The sequence below is a fragment of the Taudactylus pleione genome, unplaced genomic scaffold, assembly GCF_031769625.1.
Source record: "Taudactylus pleione unplaced genomic scaffold, aTauple2 ptg003505l, whole genome shotgun sequence".
In the NCBI taxonomy this organism is placed as follows: domain Eukaryota; kingdom Metazoa; phylum Chordata; class Amphibia; order Anura; family Myobatrachidae; genus Taudactylus; species Taudactylus pleione.
In genome coordinates this window covers 2451866-2470417 of record NW_028287850.1, presented here as the reverse complement: position 1 = coordinate 2470417, position 18552 = coordinate 2451866, and the positions used below count along the sequence as shown (strand labels likewise).

The window sequence follows — 18552 nt, the reverse complement described above, 5'->3', positions numbered from 1 at the left end:
GCTTCATATGGGCTGTGTTACTGGTCACCGGCTTCCCGTCTCCTTTTCTGTGAGTATGGTTCTAGAGTGTTCCAGTTTTCTCTCTCTTTTTCTCTCCTCCTCCGGCCTTTGGCTACTTACAATCTGAGGTGCCTCTGGCTGGGGGGCGGGGTTATAGGGAGAGTGGACCCAAGTGCATCCTGGGAGCTAAAAGCTTTAACTGCGTGGTGCCCGGATTTGGTTCCCAACCTATACCCCAAGGTCAACCCTGTGGACCCTATGGACTTCGTAGAAACAGAGATAACAAAGGTAAGTTCTTACCATATCTCTTGTTATTTTAGTTCTATCTAGAAGATCATTACTGTAATTGTTGATGAATTACTATAAAGCTTATCTGGGTGCAGTATTAATCTGTTTTACTTCAGTTACAGCGTTGCTGAGAAAGCTGAAACAACAATCCAGGGAAAGTGTGGAGGAAAAGCGACCTCGTCTTCTAAACGCTTTAAAAGAGGTAACCAAGCGGGCGTACTGCTTGTCCCATATACCTTTTATATAATGCTTAGTACATAGCCAGGAATAATAGTTCTCCCATACTACCAGTAGAATGTCTATAGAGTCTTTATATTTAAGTCTACGCTACTGTAAACTTTAAGTGTAGCTTTAAATGTCTGTCTTCAATGTGTCCCTCAAAGTGCTTCAGTGACGTCAGTGGTTCCTAGTGACTATATAGTCTGAATCATATATATCCGTCCACCCCAAAATATTACTGTCCCCACTATGTGTGTGGATGATGCTTTTGAACCTAGCAAATAATGGTTTGCTTTAGGCCAGTGCATCACAAACGTTCACTGTGCCATTAGCCCCTCAGCTATTATTTACTGCACCCTTAGGCTAAGGAGGAGATTCAGCACGTTGGGAGGTTCTGTCTGAAGATTGCTCACTAACGCCAGTTAGCCAGCAACAAAACATTGTTTTTGCACACACCCTATAGAGGTGCTAGGAAAGCGAGATGGGTTTTCCTCTTGTAATAACCTGCTATGAGGGGTATTGAATTTGGAGCGAAAAGTCCGGACTTTTCGTTCCACATCGGAGGTATGGCAGGGGATAAAGTATCGGGCGCGTACCCGCTTAGCCCTGTATTCAATTCCAGAAGCTGCGTAATCGGGACCCGGCGGAAAGGTAAATATCGAAAAAATCAGGGAATTTTTGGGAAACGTCCCTGGCACCCCCCTAAAGATGTCCAGACATGGGGGATCACTATGAGTACCAATACCCCCCCCCCCCCCCCCCGTTTTTGCCTGCTGAAGGGAGTCAGGGCTTTTAAATAGCCGAGACAGGTGCATAAATGCGGCTTTAGAAGAAGAGGTAAAGAATAGCATTTAAAATATTTTTCTTGGGAGAAAATAACCAGTCCCATCAAATTGGGGTACTTGAAAATGGGTGCAAGCATTTTTTTAAGTCCCTAAAGTAATTTTTTAAAATTCTTAAAAAAATGCACCTGCCGCAGCCACCCGCAATGAAGAAAACACCTGCCGCATACTTGGGAACCCCCCCTGAATTAATATCGCTAGTTTAGAAGTTTGTTCCCCCATATTATTTTTTACACCAAAATGAAAGTACATTTTTTGGAGTGTCCTGAGGACTTTTTCTTTTTTTTTTTTTTTTTTTGACAGATTAATTTTAGAGGACTCTCTTAGGGTGCAGGCTATTTTTTTTATTTTATTTTTTTTAAGCCTGCACCCCTAAACCCCAATTCTGCAGTTTTTTTCACCATGTAAAACACAGTGAAAAGTTATCCCCGTTTTTTAACAGACTCTTCGCACCTACGAGAAGTCTTTGAAATTGAATACGGGGATAATTCAAACAGGCGATAAATTATCACCTAAAACCCGTTTTCGCCACAAATTGAATACGGCCCTATGTCTGCAGGCGGCACCTTGTGCCTTACTGAATCTCCCACCAAAAGTTTCCTGTTTAGATACCCAGCGAATACTTTTTTTGTGCCATGTAACATCCTCTCCATAAACATTTAATACGTTCCTTTCTTCATGTTGTGTGTTTGATTTACAGCTGGGAGATTTTTACCTGGAACTTCACTGGGATTTTCAAAGTTGGGGTAAGTGGTTGCTGGGTTAGGGGTCCTACGCGTCCTGATTTTTCAAGAGCAAAACTACTCCATCCCTGTTTTCCAAGTTTCGGTTTGTAATGAACCTAATCCGTAGAAGTGAGGATAGATTGTTGTCACTGTTGTATATTGGCATTTTAAGGAGGGTCAAAGGTCTGGTTACATGTGTTCCATATATCATTTTTTATTAGCCATTGGTTACATGGGTAAAGTGTGTGGTTAGTCCTATGTACAGCCCACCCCACAGAAACTAAGCTTATTACTCACTATTCCCAGCGAAAAGTCGTCTCCTACAATACTCAACCAAATGTGTTGTAAATAAGGAAAGTCCTGGTAAGAAATAGTGACTGAATGAATAGTAGGAATAAATTAATATGCAGAAATGTATGATTATTGAAATATAATTAAACGATGTATAAATCAGCTTGCCATAAACCACAATGGTTGCACAATGTGTAGCTACAACACAAATCTGGGCTGAGACCGTGAAAGTTTATTTATATGTAAGCTTCCCATATCATCCCTTTAATTCGGGACACACATGAATTACAGATGCTCCTCATTAAACAACCAAGTTCCGTTCCTACGACTGGGGGTCGTATTCAATTAGCGGCGAAAACTGACGTTTTTTTCACCATTGCGCAAAAAACTACCATTTTTCTGCAAAAAAAACCCGGCCAAATTTATTTTGGGGGGAAAACGGCAAACAGGCGAAAATGGTGAAATAAACTGGAGAGAACTTTTCTCATCCCAGACCAGGAGAAAAAAAAAATGCAAAATGTGGGGATTTCTTTCAGAACTGTTTGGACAACCACCCTAATGATAAATTACCGCAATAAAAAAAATTGCGTACTTTGGCGGACAACAGCCACGCAAGTTTTTGGCGCACGGTTGCAGCAGACGTTCGTTTAGTGTTTTTTAAAATAGTTTTTTTAACGACACGAAAATATACTTCCTCTCATTTTAACGTACCCTCAATTTGTGCGGAACAGCAATTTCTTGGGGAAAAAAATAGCTTTGTATCATTTTCAACGATTTTTTTTTTTTTTTCGCCCCAAGATTAGCGCGGTAGTTTTTCGCTGAAGTGCGCAACTTATGAAACTTAATCATTAGGGGGGATGTCCAAGCCAAAAATATTGATTTTGCTTTTTTTTTTCTCCTTGTCTGGGATGGAGAAAATTTTTCTTCAGTTTTTTTTTCCGCCTGTTTAGTGTTTTCAACTGTGTTTTTTTTTTTGACAAAAACGGACCCTGGTCATTAAATTAATTGTTGATAAGCGAGGAGCATCTGACAGGAAGGCGATGCCGGGGTCACTGGGCTGCCTGATCACTGCTGGCCACTGTGATCGGGACTGTTGAAGCCAAGGCTGCCGGGCAGCTGTGCCTGGTGAAGATGCCACCGGGGCTGCCTGATCACAGGTCGTATGAGTGGTCATAAGTCCGAGTGGTTGTTAAACAGGCAGGTGGTTAGGTGAGGGGCGCCTGCACACGGGTTCTATGGCTGGCTGACTTTAGTGTCCTGAATTAAAGGGACAATATGACAAGCCTACGCATATGAATATGAATGTTACAGCAACATACGATGGTGGTTCTGTTTGATCTTTGCTATCAGTCAGTGCTGTGTTCTCTCACCATTTAGTGCCTTTACTATCTCGTATCCTGCCTTCTGATGCATGCAAGATCTATAAACAAGGTATTAATATCAGGTGTGTGTCCATCTCTTCTACCTGGGATTTGCGGGTGTTTTTGGTAAATGAACAATCTTTTTATTCCTTTTAATGTCTGTCTTGCAATGTTTTTATGTTCTCGGTAGAAACCTCTGTACCCTGTATACGACGCAGCCACGTTGTGTACAGAACCCATATTCATGGCATTCCGGTGACCGCCATGACGCAATCCGTGCAGATAGGCGTGTTGTGGGCTGAGCCAATAGGCGATCTGTCCACTCACTAGGAAATTGTGGCAGATGCAATGCATGAATGGGGTGCTGCTGGGCATTCGTCATCTGATGCATTGTATTCTCTTGCATATTTATTTAACTCCCGCAATGACCGGCTGAATCGCCTGCTGTAGGGATGTCGCTGTCCTGTTAAATTTGTACTTTTAGTATCGGGTCAGTATGTAATATATTTACATGCGCTGTAACAATGTGTATATCTATCCTTCTATCTATATATCTGAAGCTCTACCTATAGTTCTCTCTGGCAGATTCAGTTCACGGCAATGCCTGACTGCAAATGTATCGGCCATTTACGGTAGTTCTAATGTCGCAATTTGCGATTGCAGCATATGCTATGTACCGATGTGCTACTTACTTCTCTCTTTCTCTCGTCACCATTTATTTTTATAGTGCAGCAAACACACAACTGGGTACTAACACTAATAAAACAGGAGTGTGGTATCTATATAGTAATCCGCTACAGTCTAACGGGAGCGTCTCTCACCAGCATTGGAATAACGCTTGTACACAGAGAGACACTTTATCTCGCCCGCTGTAGTGGGTGGCCTGTAGCATTGCTGATTATGCTCTATTTATTTTTATTTTTTGTTCCAGGCTTGACACAACTCTCATAGACTTCACAGACATGAAGTGCCAACGAGGGGACCTCAGCTTCATCTTTAATGGCGACGCTGCACCCTCTGAATCATTCGTAGTCTTAGACAATGAGCAGAAAGTTTACCAGAGAATACATCACGAGGTGAGTCCACGGCTGATTGCTAAGATACTCACGGGTTACATCAGCACGCATTAATCTGCTGTAGTATTAGTGCATGCCTGGCTGCAGGTGTAAATTGGGTGACTCGCTGTCAGTGCGGCTGTTCCCGTGTACAGGTGCGTGTGCCCCACTTCTCTGCCATGTCGCTAGCTTTGAGTGGTTTGAAAGGCCTGAGGTTCAGGTCAAAAAATGGCTGCCTCACCTCTGCAGATGACAGGTGTTTCGTATGATTTATTGACAGTGATCATGTGACCGTGAATGAGTTGACCACTTTAGATCACTCCCCTATGTTTGTACTATTGCTCTCATGGCATAGTGAAGTGGGGACAGCAGTATGAGGCTGAAAATTCCCGGTCCCTCTGCTTGCCTGCACCCACCCACAGTGTCTGCTGTGCTACTGATCGGTCAGCAAAGCAGGACCCCCACCAAGCGGCTGCAGAGAATAGCAGCCGCTGGGAAAAAAATAAATTAACCTCACCCCCTTACTGTACCTAGTGTCAAAATGAAAGTCGCAATGTTTCTGATGTTCCGATGGTGGTGTTCCGATGTTTGAAAAAAAAATTATGATTTTTTTTTTTTTTTTACAAATATTACAAAAAACTTTTTTTTATTTTAATAAAATCATTTTGGATAAGTTGAAATAGATTTTCCTTACCTAATTTCCTCATAAGAGAAAACATTTCTGAGCGTTTTTTTTTAGGAAAAAAATCATCAGTTAAGTGGTTAATTATATATATCTATATCTCTGTTTACATCACATCTCTTCTGTGCATGGCCTTAATTAAAACCCCTTACACACTGCCAGCAATAACTCGGCTCGTTTCACATGAACTCGCAGCAACACGGGAGGATATTGCTCAGTGTGAAAGTGCCCTGTTGAAATAACCCAGGTCGAACAACCTGGGCAACGAGTAGGGTTGCACACTGGTGCACTGTGAATAGGTAACCTGGGTCGATGGGCCCCGTTTACAGCATAGGAAGAGCCAGCGCTTGGAGATGATCTCGTGTCCAAGCGTCGGCTCATCACCTGACAGCTGTAATGTCATCAACCCGGTAGTAAGCTGAGTTGGGCCACCAGCCTGAAAGGGATCTCAGCCGTTTTGCACTCTGGATGGGACCTGTGTACAAAATCCCAGGTGTGACCCGGCAATGTGGTGTGAAAGGGGTTTAACAGGTGGAGATCTACGATTGATGAGTCAGGTTTAGAACTAAAAAGCCAGTAAGTGTTCTGAGCAGGGAGTGTTCTGTTTTGCTTTTAGGTAAGTTGATAAGATATTGGTTCATCCTGATTATCTAAAGAGAACTCCACATTATTGTCTGTAGTGTCACTGGCAGCTCTGCATGCACTGTACCCAAATCCCCTCCTGCCTCTTTCCACCCTGTGTAACGTGTGCACCGTATTAAACATGTATTACATGATGACTCCTCTTACAATGTAACATGATCTTTGTCTTCTTTCCAGGAATCTGAAATGGAGACGGAGGAGGAAGTGGATATATTAATGAGTAGTGATATATATTCAGCGACACTGTCTACCAAATCCATCACGTTCACACGTGCCCAGACTGGCTGGCTCTTCAGAGAGGATAAAACGGTATGATGCCTTTCTGTTCCTAATGGTTACAGGCCGCATGTACACTACATAAGGTGTTTCTGCAGCGCTGTCCTCTTTGTAGCATTTAATAAAACACTAATCAAAGGCGTTTGCATTGGCTATCGAATATAGAGTAATAGAATATAGCCCCATTTACGCTTCGAGGGAAACGGGACAGGTGGTTACTGATAGTGTTACACTACACTGTTTGTGATACACTATCTAGATAGTCTCGTTATTACATTACACCCTCTTCATACTTTCCCTTATGCTGTTCTCTCCTGCGTCTGCTCCAGTCCTGATTCCTAACTAGTGACATCCACAGCCCATTCCGGTAACCACACCTGAATGCTCTATCAGTACTGTAATCTGGACATGCATACTTGCTTTAGATAACCCACAATGCCCACACTTGCATACAGAGAGTTAATGTAAATATATACGTCTCAATCAATGAACCAACTCTTTGCTGTATGTTGTTATGTCTTGTGCTTTGTTTGGTTTTATCATTGAGTCAGATCTTACTCTGTTGCTGTGTTACAGTTGCTCGCACTTATGCCAGGCGCTCGCCCGAAAATGCCAGGTGGGTGGCATTAAGAAGTAGCTGGGTGATGGCCTTTCCAATAATGAAACCCTGACCTTCTATTGATTTAAACTCAAGATTATCATTTGATATAATATTTTCTTCTTAGAGGCACAGTTGTCTGCAGCCTTTTTTATAATCAAAGCCTGGAGGATCTGGTCCCCCAGTGAAATTAATTTAGTATGCTTTGATTCATGCCATTCCTTAAACAGGTTCTAATTCGTTTTAAAGTAGAAAATCCTTAGAGCAGCCCAGAAACCCCCCACTTACGTTTTAGAGACACATTTTTTAAGGGCGGCCCAGATATATTGCCCCACTTGCTATCAGGGCACAGATGGCCCCTCTTGCTGATTGGAAACAGATGGCAGCGCTGCCCCACCTGCTATCTGGACTGATAACCAGTCCAAATACTGCTACACAGAAGGCACCCACCAGTAACAAACAGTCGAAACAGAGTGTGGATGCAGGCAGTCCGTGCACCCTTCCTTTTACACTGGGGGAGGGATCCGCACTGCTCTCCGACTGATGCCGCCAAAACTGTGACGCAGGCAATAAATTGTGCTGTGCTGACGTTTCTATATATACGTTTCACAGTGCTGGGCGACGGGAATATTGACTGGCGGACCGCCCGAGAAATGAAGCGTGAAGAGAACACTTGTCTGTCTCTGGACTCTGTGGCTTGCACTTGTGTCTGTCTCTGGACTCTGAGGCTTGCACTTGTGTCGGTCTCTGTTGCGTGGACTTGTCTGTCTCTGGACTCTGTGGCTTGCTCTTGTGTCGGTCTCTGTTGCGTGGACTTGTCTGTCTCTGGACTCTGTGGCTTGCTCTTGTGTCGGTCTCTGTTGCGTGGACTTGTCTGTCTCTGGACTCTGACTTGCTCTTGTGTCGGTCTCTGTTGCGTGGACTTGTCTGTCTCTGGACTCTGTGGCTTGCACTTGTGTCGGTCTCTGTTGCGTGGACTTGTCTGTCTCTGGTTTGTGCACTTAAACAAGTTTGAGCCCACTGTTCCATACACAATGTTTCTGCTGCCTCCATTCCCCTTCAATCATGCTCTTGTCAAAGGCAGCAGCTTCCCCAAGAACCTACTCGCACAGGTGGACAGGTTGCTGCCCTGAAGTAATTGTCCTGCTGTGTACGTTCTGAGTGGATTGGCTACAGGTTGTTGGTACCCTTCCGTTTCAAAGCTTTGGGCACACAATGAAAAATGCTCTGAAAATGAGAGCAGAATTCTCTGGGCTCTGCCGTCAGCTGTTATTGATCTTCTGACTAACGCTGTCTGGAAATAGTGCTAGTGATATTCATTCTCTTCCCAGGAACGTGTCGGGAACTTCTTATCAGACTTCTATTCAGTAAACGGGCTAATACTGGAATCCCGCAAACGGAGAGAACATCTTAGCGAAGAGGACATCCTGCGGAATAAAGCCATCATGGAGAGTTTGAGTAAAGGAGGAAACTTGATGGAACAAAACTTTGAGGTATGTGGCTGTTCTCAGGTCTGTTAGTTCTGTCCCGTGTTAGTCACAGTTTACCCGATCTTTATAAATTCTGGTTCTTTTCCTTACATTTTTTCTTTCCTACCTTTTTTAATGTCTCCTCCCCCCCCCCCCCCCCCCCCCTACTTGTTTGTTCTATTTTTGCTCCTGTCCAGATCCTCTACATCCTCTTACGTCTGTCATAAATTCCCGAACTCCATACATTGCTCTCACTTCTTCCTTTCCCATCAGTCCTTTCCTATAATGTTCTGTTTATCCCTTTCACTCTCTTCCACCTTCGTTTTTTCCTTTCAGCTCTCACACCCTCTCCGTTACTGCTCCTCCAGCCGTTTTTTGTTTAACTCTTTCCCTGAATGGTTCTATTGATAGTTTTACGTTGACTTGGAATACAGTCTTTGCAGAACCGTGACCTATTTTGAAAACTAACAGCAATAGGCCATTTAGGCAGCTCCAGTGGCAAGAATGATTGCAATGATGTTCTTAAAGGGGCTAGAGCAGGCTTGGGTTTAATTGTGGGTAATACAAGCTACAGCTGTGCGAAATGTAAAACTTATGTTTTTATTCCAGCCTGTGCGGAGACAGTCGCTGACGCCGCCTTCTCCCAACACCATTACGTGGGAGGAGTACATGTCCGCGGAGAACGGAAAGTAAGTGTCCTACAACCCTGCCAGGGGGCTCAGATTTTTTTTGTAAGAGATGGAGGTTCTATGGCTAGTAACTAAGGGGGAGTGTGCATTTCATTGGGCAGCCTGCACGCACTGACCGTTTCAGTAAAATTCATATAAATTGTCCTGCACCCCAGGATCAATGACACCAAGTATATAGTCTATTTAGTACATACAATAAACTAGAACACTGACCCTGGCTGGGCAGTTTACCCTTTCACAGGGCTGGATTATGGACGGGCAGATCGCCCAGGGGCTCTCACAATGCGGGAACTGGCCACTTTTGAGAGGAAGACAGCTTTGTCTACGTCTTTTACAGTGAGGGGCCCGGCCGTGGCTGACGGTCGAAGCCCCGTCCCCTCGCTGTCATGGTGGCGCGGTTATATATGCATGCAAAATGCTGTTACTGTGTCAGCGACTGACACTATAACGTAGCATTTTGCATGCAGTTGCACACAGAATATAGGCATTCCGCATATCCTTTTAATCAGCAGAAGCTTGTGTCCTATTCCCATCCCTCCTCGACTCCTCACTGTCTGACCTTGACTTTGCCACCTACTTTATAGCTAAAATTAACTTTATACGTCAGGAAATTGCATACCACCAGACCCTCAGCGCTCCACCCCATCCATCTTACCAACTGACCTCTTTCTCCCTTAAATCTGGAGAGGAAGTCATGGCCGTCGTCTAGTCCTCTCCCCCTTTCACCTCCCCCCTTGACCATATCCGCTCCGACCTCCTCTGCTACCTCTCTCCTGCCTGTTCCCATCTTGCCCACCTCCTCAATCTCTACCTCTCATGAGGCTCTGTTCCATCTGCATTCAAGCATGCACATCTCTCCCCCATTCTTAAAAAAAACTTACCCCTAATCCTAACACACTCTGACCCATCTCTCGCTTCCCTTTTGCCTCGAAACTACTTGAGTGGATTGTCTTCCACCGCCTTACTGCCATTCTATCCACTCCCTGCTTGACCCATTTGAGTCTGGCTTCCGTTCTCTCCACTACACAGAAACTGCCCTCACTAAAGTCAGCAATGACCTCCTTACTGCCAAATCCAATGGCAACTACTCTATAATCATTGTCCTTAACCTCTCTGCTGCATTGACTCTGTGGACCACCCTCTCCTAGTGTAAATCCTTCACTTGCTTGGTCTAAGTGATCTTGCCCTCTCCTGGCTGTCCTACCTCTCTGACCGTTCCTTCTCTGTCTCCTCTCAGGACTCTGTCTACCCCCCCCCCCCCCCCCCCCACACACACACACACACACTATGCACTAACGGTAGGTGTTCCCCAAGATTCTGGTCTTGTAATTCTTCTCCCTCTATGCGTCCTCACTAGCTGAACTCATCAGCCTTTTTGGCTTCCAATATCATCTCTATGATGATGATACTCGGATCTATCTTTCCTCCCCTGACCCCTCTTCCAACGGTCTCTCTGTCTCTTCCTGGATGTCCCAGCGATTTCTTATACTTAATATGTCTAAGACCGAGCTGATCATCTTACCACCCTACCGCATAACCTCACTTCCCACAATTGCATAATCTATTTATTATTTTCTCCTTCAGGGTCCATAGGGCTCCACAGGGAGACATTGAGGTGTAGGTGGGACCTGGAGGACCGGACACCAACAGCAAAGCTTTTCAATCCCAGGCTGCTCGGGTCCTTCCCCCTATACGCCGCCCACAGCCTGAGGGCACTTCAGTTTCGTTGGTGTCCGGCAGGAGATGGACCACCATTATAACAGAGGGTTGCATTAAGCAGCCCAAGCTTTAATTTTATGATTTATTTTTTTACCAACCAGGCGAGCAGCACCAGACTGTCCTCCGGAAGTCTGTGCTGCCGCCACATCAATCCTTTGCAGCGCCATGACACCAAGCCTGTACTACGTACTCCTGGCGTGGGTCCGAGGGGGACTAGCTAGCAGGCTCCCCAGACTGCAGCCCAGAATCCAGGGGACACTGGGGGACCCGCGTCTTAGTGCAGTCTTGCCTCCGGTCTCAGGAGACAGACCGGAGGCGCTGATGTGGACACTGGCTTGCCCACTACTCCACTAGACCATCAGGGCATAACGATACTGGCACAGAAGCATATTATAAAGGCCAGGGGACCCGGTGGTTAACTTCAGCCAGGGGATAAGGCGCTCTCCCTGCAGCCCCTGCCCCCCAGCTCAGGGTGCCTTTCCACTGCGGTTTTGGTGTTACCTGAGCTGCTACTCCCTCACCCCCCCCATACCCTCTGAGACACGCAGCAGCCATTTTAGGCAAGCATGTCTCCAGGAAGTGCTGGGTCCAGTCTTCCTGTGTTACCTCTCCAACGGGCCAGGTTATACAGTGCTATATCCTATCAGCCACTGTGGACTGTGTAGTTGATTTTAGTGCCCATTACAAACATAATGTTTTTTCAGCATTTAAATGTGATTTGTGCTAGCGCTAATCTCTACTTTCTATACTGTCAGTTTATACCTGTCCCTTTTTTCTACTATACCTTGACATACGAAGATATTTGGGGGTTCATTGTACCTCACATCTGCTATATACGTGTGAGGACGATCACAAACAATATTCAATGGTTGCACACTACACTGTGCCATATATAGTGCTGTTGCACACTACATTGTGCCATATTACACACATACTGCAAGGTGTTCATTGCACTGTATCATACTGTGTATTCTATTATTCTTGTGGCTATGGCTGGCGGATGAAAGAATAACTGCGTTCCTGCCCTCTGCATGTATTACAAAGCCGTGGACATCATCCTTTCGCCCTCAAGGCAGAGCCAAGGGTCAGTCCTTTCAATGGCAACAGACATCAGCCAAAGCCTCCAAGCCTAGGGCCAAACATGCCTGGGCTACTAGACGTCCACCTGCCAAGTCTGTGGACAAGCCTGCAGCCTGACGGGGCGGTCCTCTCCCGGTGGGCTCCCAGGTTGGGTGGGAGGCCGACTTCTTCAATTCGCCCAAGTTTGGCATCAAACTACGTCAGATGCCGGAATAAGAGAAGTGGTCTTCCATGGATACACCCTCTCCCTCCTGAGGTGACCCCCCCCACCCCCCCAACAGTTCTTTTGCACAGGACCTCCATAGGACTCAACCAAGGCCCTACTGCGCCAAAAAGCCATTCAGTCCTTACTGAATTCAGAAGTAATAATTCCGGTCCCCTCCTCACAACAGGGCAAGGGCTGCAATTCTACCTTTAGTTCAGAAGCCCAATGTGTCTCATCGGCCTGTCAACCTTAGGTCTCTGAACAAATTTTTCAAGGTGCCCAAGTTTCATATGGAAACCCTCGGTTCTATTATCCTAGCTATGGAGCCTGGAGATTTTATGGTATCCCTAGACATTGAGGACGCTTACCTACATGTACCTATAGCGCCTTCTCATCAACAATATCTTCGGTTTGCTACACTGCAGCAACATTACCAATTGCAAGCTCTGCCGTTTGGCCTCTCAGTGGCCACTTGGGTCTTTACCAAGATCATGGCAGTTATGGCGGCCTCTCCATTATAAACTGTTCAGACTTATCCCGTACTTGGACAATCTCTTGCTGTTGGCAAGCTGCCCAGAGACTTTTCACAGCCACCTGCAGGTAACCATTGTCTTTCTACAAATACGGTTGGCTGATCATTTGGATCTAGGCCTCTGCCTAGCATCTCTGAAAGTGCAGGTCTCTGCTTTGTCTATCTGGTTTCAGCTCAGAATTGCTCCTATACCGGATGTTCACACCTTCATGCAGGGTGTTCTACTAATACAACCTCCCTTTGTCCCTCCTGTGGCTCCATGGGATTTGTCAGTGGTGCTCCAAGCACTTCAGGAACCTCCATTCGAACCCCTGGAATCAGTGGATGTCAAATGGCTCACTGCGAAGACTGTTTCTTCTGCCTATAGTGTATCTGATTTAGGGGCGATTTCATGGCGCCCTCCCCTTTTGATATTTCATCAGGACAGGGCTGTTCTTCGAATACGCCCAGGCTTCCTTCCCAAGGTGGTTTCTCGCTTCCACCTGAATTATGAAATTGTGGTTTCGGCTTTTAATTCACCAGACCTCTCAGCAGGTGAGGCCTCTTTGGATGTGATCTGTGCTCTAAAGATCTAAGTGGACCATACTGCTTCTTTCAGGAAATTGGACTCCCTCTTTGTCCTATATGGATTCCACAAGAAGGGATGGCCCAGCTAACAAACACTCTGGCCAAATGGATTTTCATGACTATCTCACAGGCTTACATACAGATGGGATTTCATGTGCCCACTACAGTCTCTGCTCATTCTACTCGCTCTGTGGGTCCCTTGTGGGCAGCCTGGCGTGGCACCTCAGCTGGACAGCTATCCAAGGGGGCCACCTGGTCTTCTGTCCACACCTTTGTTAGGTTTTCTGCCTTTGATACATTTGCCTCTCAGGATGCTTCCTTTGGGCATAGGGTTCTAACCGCTCAGGAGCGTTCCCGTCCTAGAACAACTGCTTTGGGACATCGCCAATGTCTCTCTGTGGAGCCCTATGGACCCTGAAGAAGAAAAGGAAAGTTATGATAAAACTTACCTTGTTTAACTCTTTCTTCGAAGTCCATAGGTTCCACAGGGCACCCGCCCTGACGCTCCTAGCTTCTATGGGTTTTCTTCTCCTGGTCACTTGTTTCCTTCTCTGTGTGAGAGTGTGATTCCTCAGTGTACCAGTCTTCCTTCTCTCCTATACTGCTCCTGCCTTGGCTTGTTAACAAAACTGAAGTGCCCCCAGGCTGTGGGCGGGGTATAAAGGGAAGGACCGGAGCATCCAGGAATTGAAATGCTTTGCTGTTGGTGTCTGGTTCTCCAGGTCCCACCTACACCCCAATGTCTCCCTGTGGACCCTAGGGATTTCGAAGAAAGCGTTAAAGGTAAGTTTTACCATAACTCTCCTTATCTCCTCTAGCCTCCGAGTGCACTGTCTTGGAGTGATCCTGGATTCCTCCCTCTCCTTCAAACCACACATTCAGTATCTCTTGCAGTCCTGCTGTTTCCATCTCAAAAATATTCCCATCATCAGACCCTTTCTTATCCTGGATGCTACGATGACCCTCATCCACTAACTGTTCATCTCTATATTGACTACTGTAACCTCCTCCTATCTGGTCTCCAACTCCCGCCTCTCTCCACTGCAATCTGTCCTCAATGAAGCTGCTCGGCTCATCTTTCACTCCAAACGTGCTATATTTGCCTCTCCTCTCCTACAAGCCCTACGCTGACTCCCACTCCTTTTCAGAACCCAATTCAATATTCTCGCCCAATCCTCTCCCATTTACATCTGACTTGATCTCCCTTCACACACTTGCCCGCCCACTTCTCTCTGTCAGACTCTCCACCTCTCTACAAACCTTCAAACAGGCTATCAAGACTTGCTACTTCATCAAAGCCTTCCAACTCTCATCCTAATATACTGCTCCATGATCATTCATCATTGACTACCCCATCTGCGTCACCCCTGTCTGTCTGCCCCTCCTTTTAGAATGTAAGCTCTCAAGAGCAGGGCCCTCTTCCATTATGCTTCTCCTTCCCTTCCTTACACTGTCACTTACTCCTAACTCCCAACTGCAGCTAACACTTGGTTGCTGATTATTTAAGTATTATGATTGATAATGCAGTAAATTGTATAAACCTTGTCCTGCATTGTTTGGTACTGTTAATAACTTTTTGTGAGATCTTTTGCTAATGTACTTTGTAAGTAGCTGCTGAACTTTTTTGGTGCCATGTAAATCAAGGATGATAAGTAGTATGGATGTGTTGCTGTTGAGTCTAAACCAGGGGTAGCCAACCTGGTCCTCGAGAGCTACCAGCAGTGCATGTTTTACAGGTCTCCTCGCTGAATCACAAGTGAAATAATTAGCGCCACCTGTGGATCTTTTCAAATGTGTCCGTGAGTAATAACTACACCTGTGCACCTGCTGGGTGACCTGGAAAACGTTAACTGTTGGTAGCTCTTGAGGACTGAGGTTGGCTACTCCTGCTGTAAACATAGGTAGTTGAAACAACACTGGAAGCAAACTATACTGGAATGTATAGTTCTGAAGCAGGAGCATCTATGAAAACACAACTGATACTCAGGCCCTGTAGAAATGCGCTGAGCAGGTTTTTATGGTGGATGACTGATGGGAAAGTCCCTGCATGAGTCTTCAGTGCTGGAGGTTATTGATAACACCTGAGGTGTTATGTCATCTCTAGCCTGAGGCTGAGCCCAGCTGGGTTTTGTTAAAGACTAACTGAGAAGTACAGCAATTAATAACCTGCTGAGTGTTGGAGGAAGCCCTGTGATGTCTAAGACTGCTGGTACTAACACCCCAAGTTCATGCACTATGGTATATGGGGTAGCAGCTAAACACAACACCCTCCCAGGTTGCTTCAGAGACTGCCAGATGTGAGGATAACTGGGTCAGCTTTCCCATGCAAGGCTTTACTTATGGATCGATTAACCACTCGCCTTGTGTGGTTGCACCATTTGTGAACACGGCAGGTTGTGCTTTACCCTGACATGGTTTGTGTTGAGGACCACGTTGCTGCCTTGCACGGCTGAATGTTATCATAGCACTTTTTTTCTAATTCTATGCCCTGAGAAACGAGAAAGTGAAGATGTCTAGTAAGTAAGGACTATTACCATCTGAAATGATATGAAAGTACCCTTGCGTGTATTGCCTGCCTCTAAAAGACGTACCTATTAGCCTTGGAGGACGTCTACTTCTGTTATTGTTTCTAAGGTAACCTCAGTTTAGGCCTTTGACAGTCATCCTTCCCAGCTGATGAGGCAGGCCTCTTTCTAGACTCCGAGACCAGACCTGAGGACAGTGAGGTGCTTGTCCTCTGTTGTACCAGCACTGTAAAAGGGGACCTGCTGACCTTTTTCCCACTGTGTAATTCCATCTTCCAATTTAGCTTTGCATCAGTGATCAGAAAACTACTTTGTGGTGAGGGGACTTTGGTTTTTAGGATTCCTTTGTGGAATTTGACGTTTCCAGAGGAAGGTGGCTCACAGCAACGTGGGCATGAATGCATGTATGGCAAAGTGGGTGCAGCCATGATGTAGAGAGGGTCTCACATGAGAGCTTACAGTCTAGAGGCTAATGCTGGTAGTTTTATATACACATCGTCCAGGTCACAGTATGTGACTCCAGGGGAGTAAGGGATGGTGGGTATAGATAAAATGGACTCCTTGCCTTCTTTTTTAGGCTCTTCACATGTTTTTTCTGTTGAAGTGTACAGTATCTTAGAGAAGCTCCCGCAGATATTAGGACAGGCCGCTTGTGAGGCTCTGGAATTTTTTTTTTTTTCTTTGCACCCAACTACTATCTTGTGTACTACAATGCAACACGTTAGAAAAATATGTTCGCTTTGGGCCTATTAACTTTAAAAGGTACTTCCTAGCGAGACCAGCACAGGCCGTGTAATTCGCCTCTGTTGCCACCTTGTGTCTATATTCTGATTATTTATTTTTTTTGGCACAAGTTGTGGTTTACTGAATTTCTTCATGTCTTTGTTGCAGGGCTCCTCATCTTGGAAGGGAACTTGTCTGCAAAGAGAACAAGAAAACCTTTAAAGCAACAATTGCTGTGAGCCAGGATTTCCCTCTGGGAATTGAGTCGTAAGTGTCCCACTGCATTCACATGTTGGAAAGGTGCCTGTAGCACCGAAGACCTCCCACCCCCTTCCCCAACATGACTCTACAGTCCTGTCTCCCAGAGATGGGGGTTTGAGGCCTGGCTGTTGTAGGAGGACTCGAGTGACTGCAGGTCTGTTGTGATTTTTGCGGTCATTGACCTCCTCCACAATGGTCTGTACCAACTGAGCGTGTATATTCAGCATAACGTCCCTTTAAATCCATATAATAATCCGTCCATTTGCCTTACAGACTGCTGAATGTTCTAGAGGTAATAGCACCTTTCAAGCACTTTAACAAACTCCGAGAATTTGTACAGATGAAGCTTCCCCCGGGGTTTCCTGTAAAACTGGGTACGTCATGTGCAAGATGTGATTCTAGAATCGCTTTTTTTATTTTATTTTTTTTCCCGACTTCTATCCCAACTCCCTCTGCTGTTTTCTTGTGCCCTTAGACATCCCGGTTTTCCCAACAATCACAGCCACTGTAACATTTCAAGAGTTCCGTTACGGAGAATTTGAGGAGTCGATTTTTACGATACCGGATGACTACAAAGAGGACCCAAGTCGTTTTCCTGACTTATAACATGGAAAATCATCTGTGCTCCGTGGTCTGTAGTTGATGTAAGTGGGCCGCATGGGATAGTGGTCCAAGGTCCTTTAAAAGGCAAAAGCATAACTGGTTCTCTGTGGTTCCCCTCTGCAAGTGTAAAGCATGGGGGTGCGGCATAATCTGAGATCCAGGATTGCTGCAAGCTGCATGGTCTGATAAGTCAGCGACCCTATTGGACAAAGTCCTCCCTCACCCTCTGCCCCACCTCCAGGTCTTATGTCTGTTCGGTTTCTCCATTCCTCAGAGCTGACGTTGGGCTCTTCATTGGTGGTAAAGAGCCTTCACACGAAAATACTGTATAAATTCTACCTTACATTTTAGGGTGAATTTTTTTAAATTATCTTTTTGGGTTTTATTTTATTTTTTTTTTCCATCATAAATTATGCACATTGTAATATTTTGTATAGATTCCTGTTTGCTGGATATAAATAGAAGGAATATTCATCTTCATTGGAATTAAACCAATGTCTATTCAATAAATCGCAGAGACCACACGGCCCGGAATGTGCAGACCACAGAATCGCTCTGCATTTTCGCGCAAATTTAATGCGGTGGGCGCGGTTTTTAATGAAATTTATTGTTTTCAGGCTATTTTTTATGTTTTCTATAAAGTAAATGTCTCTTCACAGTAATGTTTTCTTTCTGTTGTATAAGTATCTGTTTTATTTGCAGTTGTTGAATTTCCATGTGTTCAGTGTCTACAAGCTCATTGAATTTTGATAATCAGACACTGGCCTTACCTGGTGCCGGAAGTTATCGGTATAAAATTATTTTTATTTTATTTCTTCGCTGCTTTTCTTTATATTCCGGGAAATATAGTTGTCCGAAATTGAACATTCTTCCTTCTTGTACGACACTGCAGCCGTTGAGTGGAAAATCGTTTTCGCAGTGAAGAAAGATAGCCGTACAGACTATAAGGGGCTTTTTAAAAGTCTGCATAAAGGGATGAAATTTTTATACTCGGCATGGAGTCTGTACCGGACAACAGCGCACCCTCTCTTCTTTTTTTAATACTGCAATATTAGTCCGCACAACCGCTTATCAAGGTCCATTCTAAGATTTTGTACATGCCTAGAGTACAGGGAAAAGGCACTTTTAGAAGAAGAATGGACTACATTTTACTATACGACATTTACTAAACGGTAAACAAATGAGGCCGATCTTTAGTAG

The 18552-nt window shown here is 45.2% G+C and overlaps 1 protein-coding gene across 1 annotated transcript; it reads left to right on the top strand.

The window, feature by feature from the left end:
* The first annotated feature begins 352 nt into the window (after nt 1-352).
* Nucleotides 353-18163, top strand: LOC148430693 (ankyrin repeat domain-containing protein 13C-A). The gene is made up of 10 exons (XM_088466550.1): nt 353-490; nt 2050-2095; nt 3743-3809; nt 4658-4802; nt 6283-6414; nt 8311-8472; nt 9058-9137; nt 16657-16755; nt 17023-17123; nt 17225-18163. The coding sequence occupies exons 1-10, from the start codon at nt 353-355 to the stop codon at nt 17353-17355; spliced, it is 1101 nt and encodes a 366-aa protein (XP_088322676.1). The 3' UTR covers nt 17356-18163.
* The last annotated feature ends 389 nt before the right edge of the window (nt 18164-18552 follow it).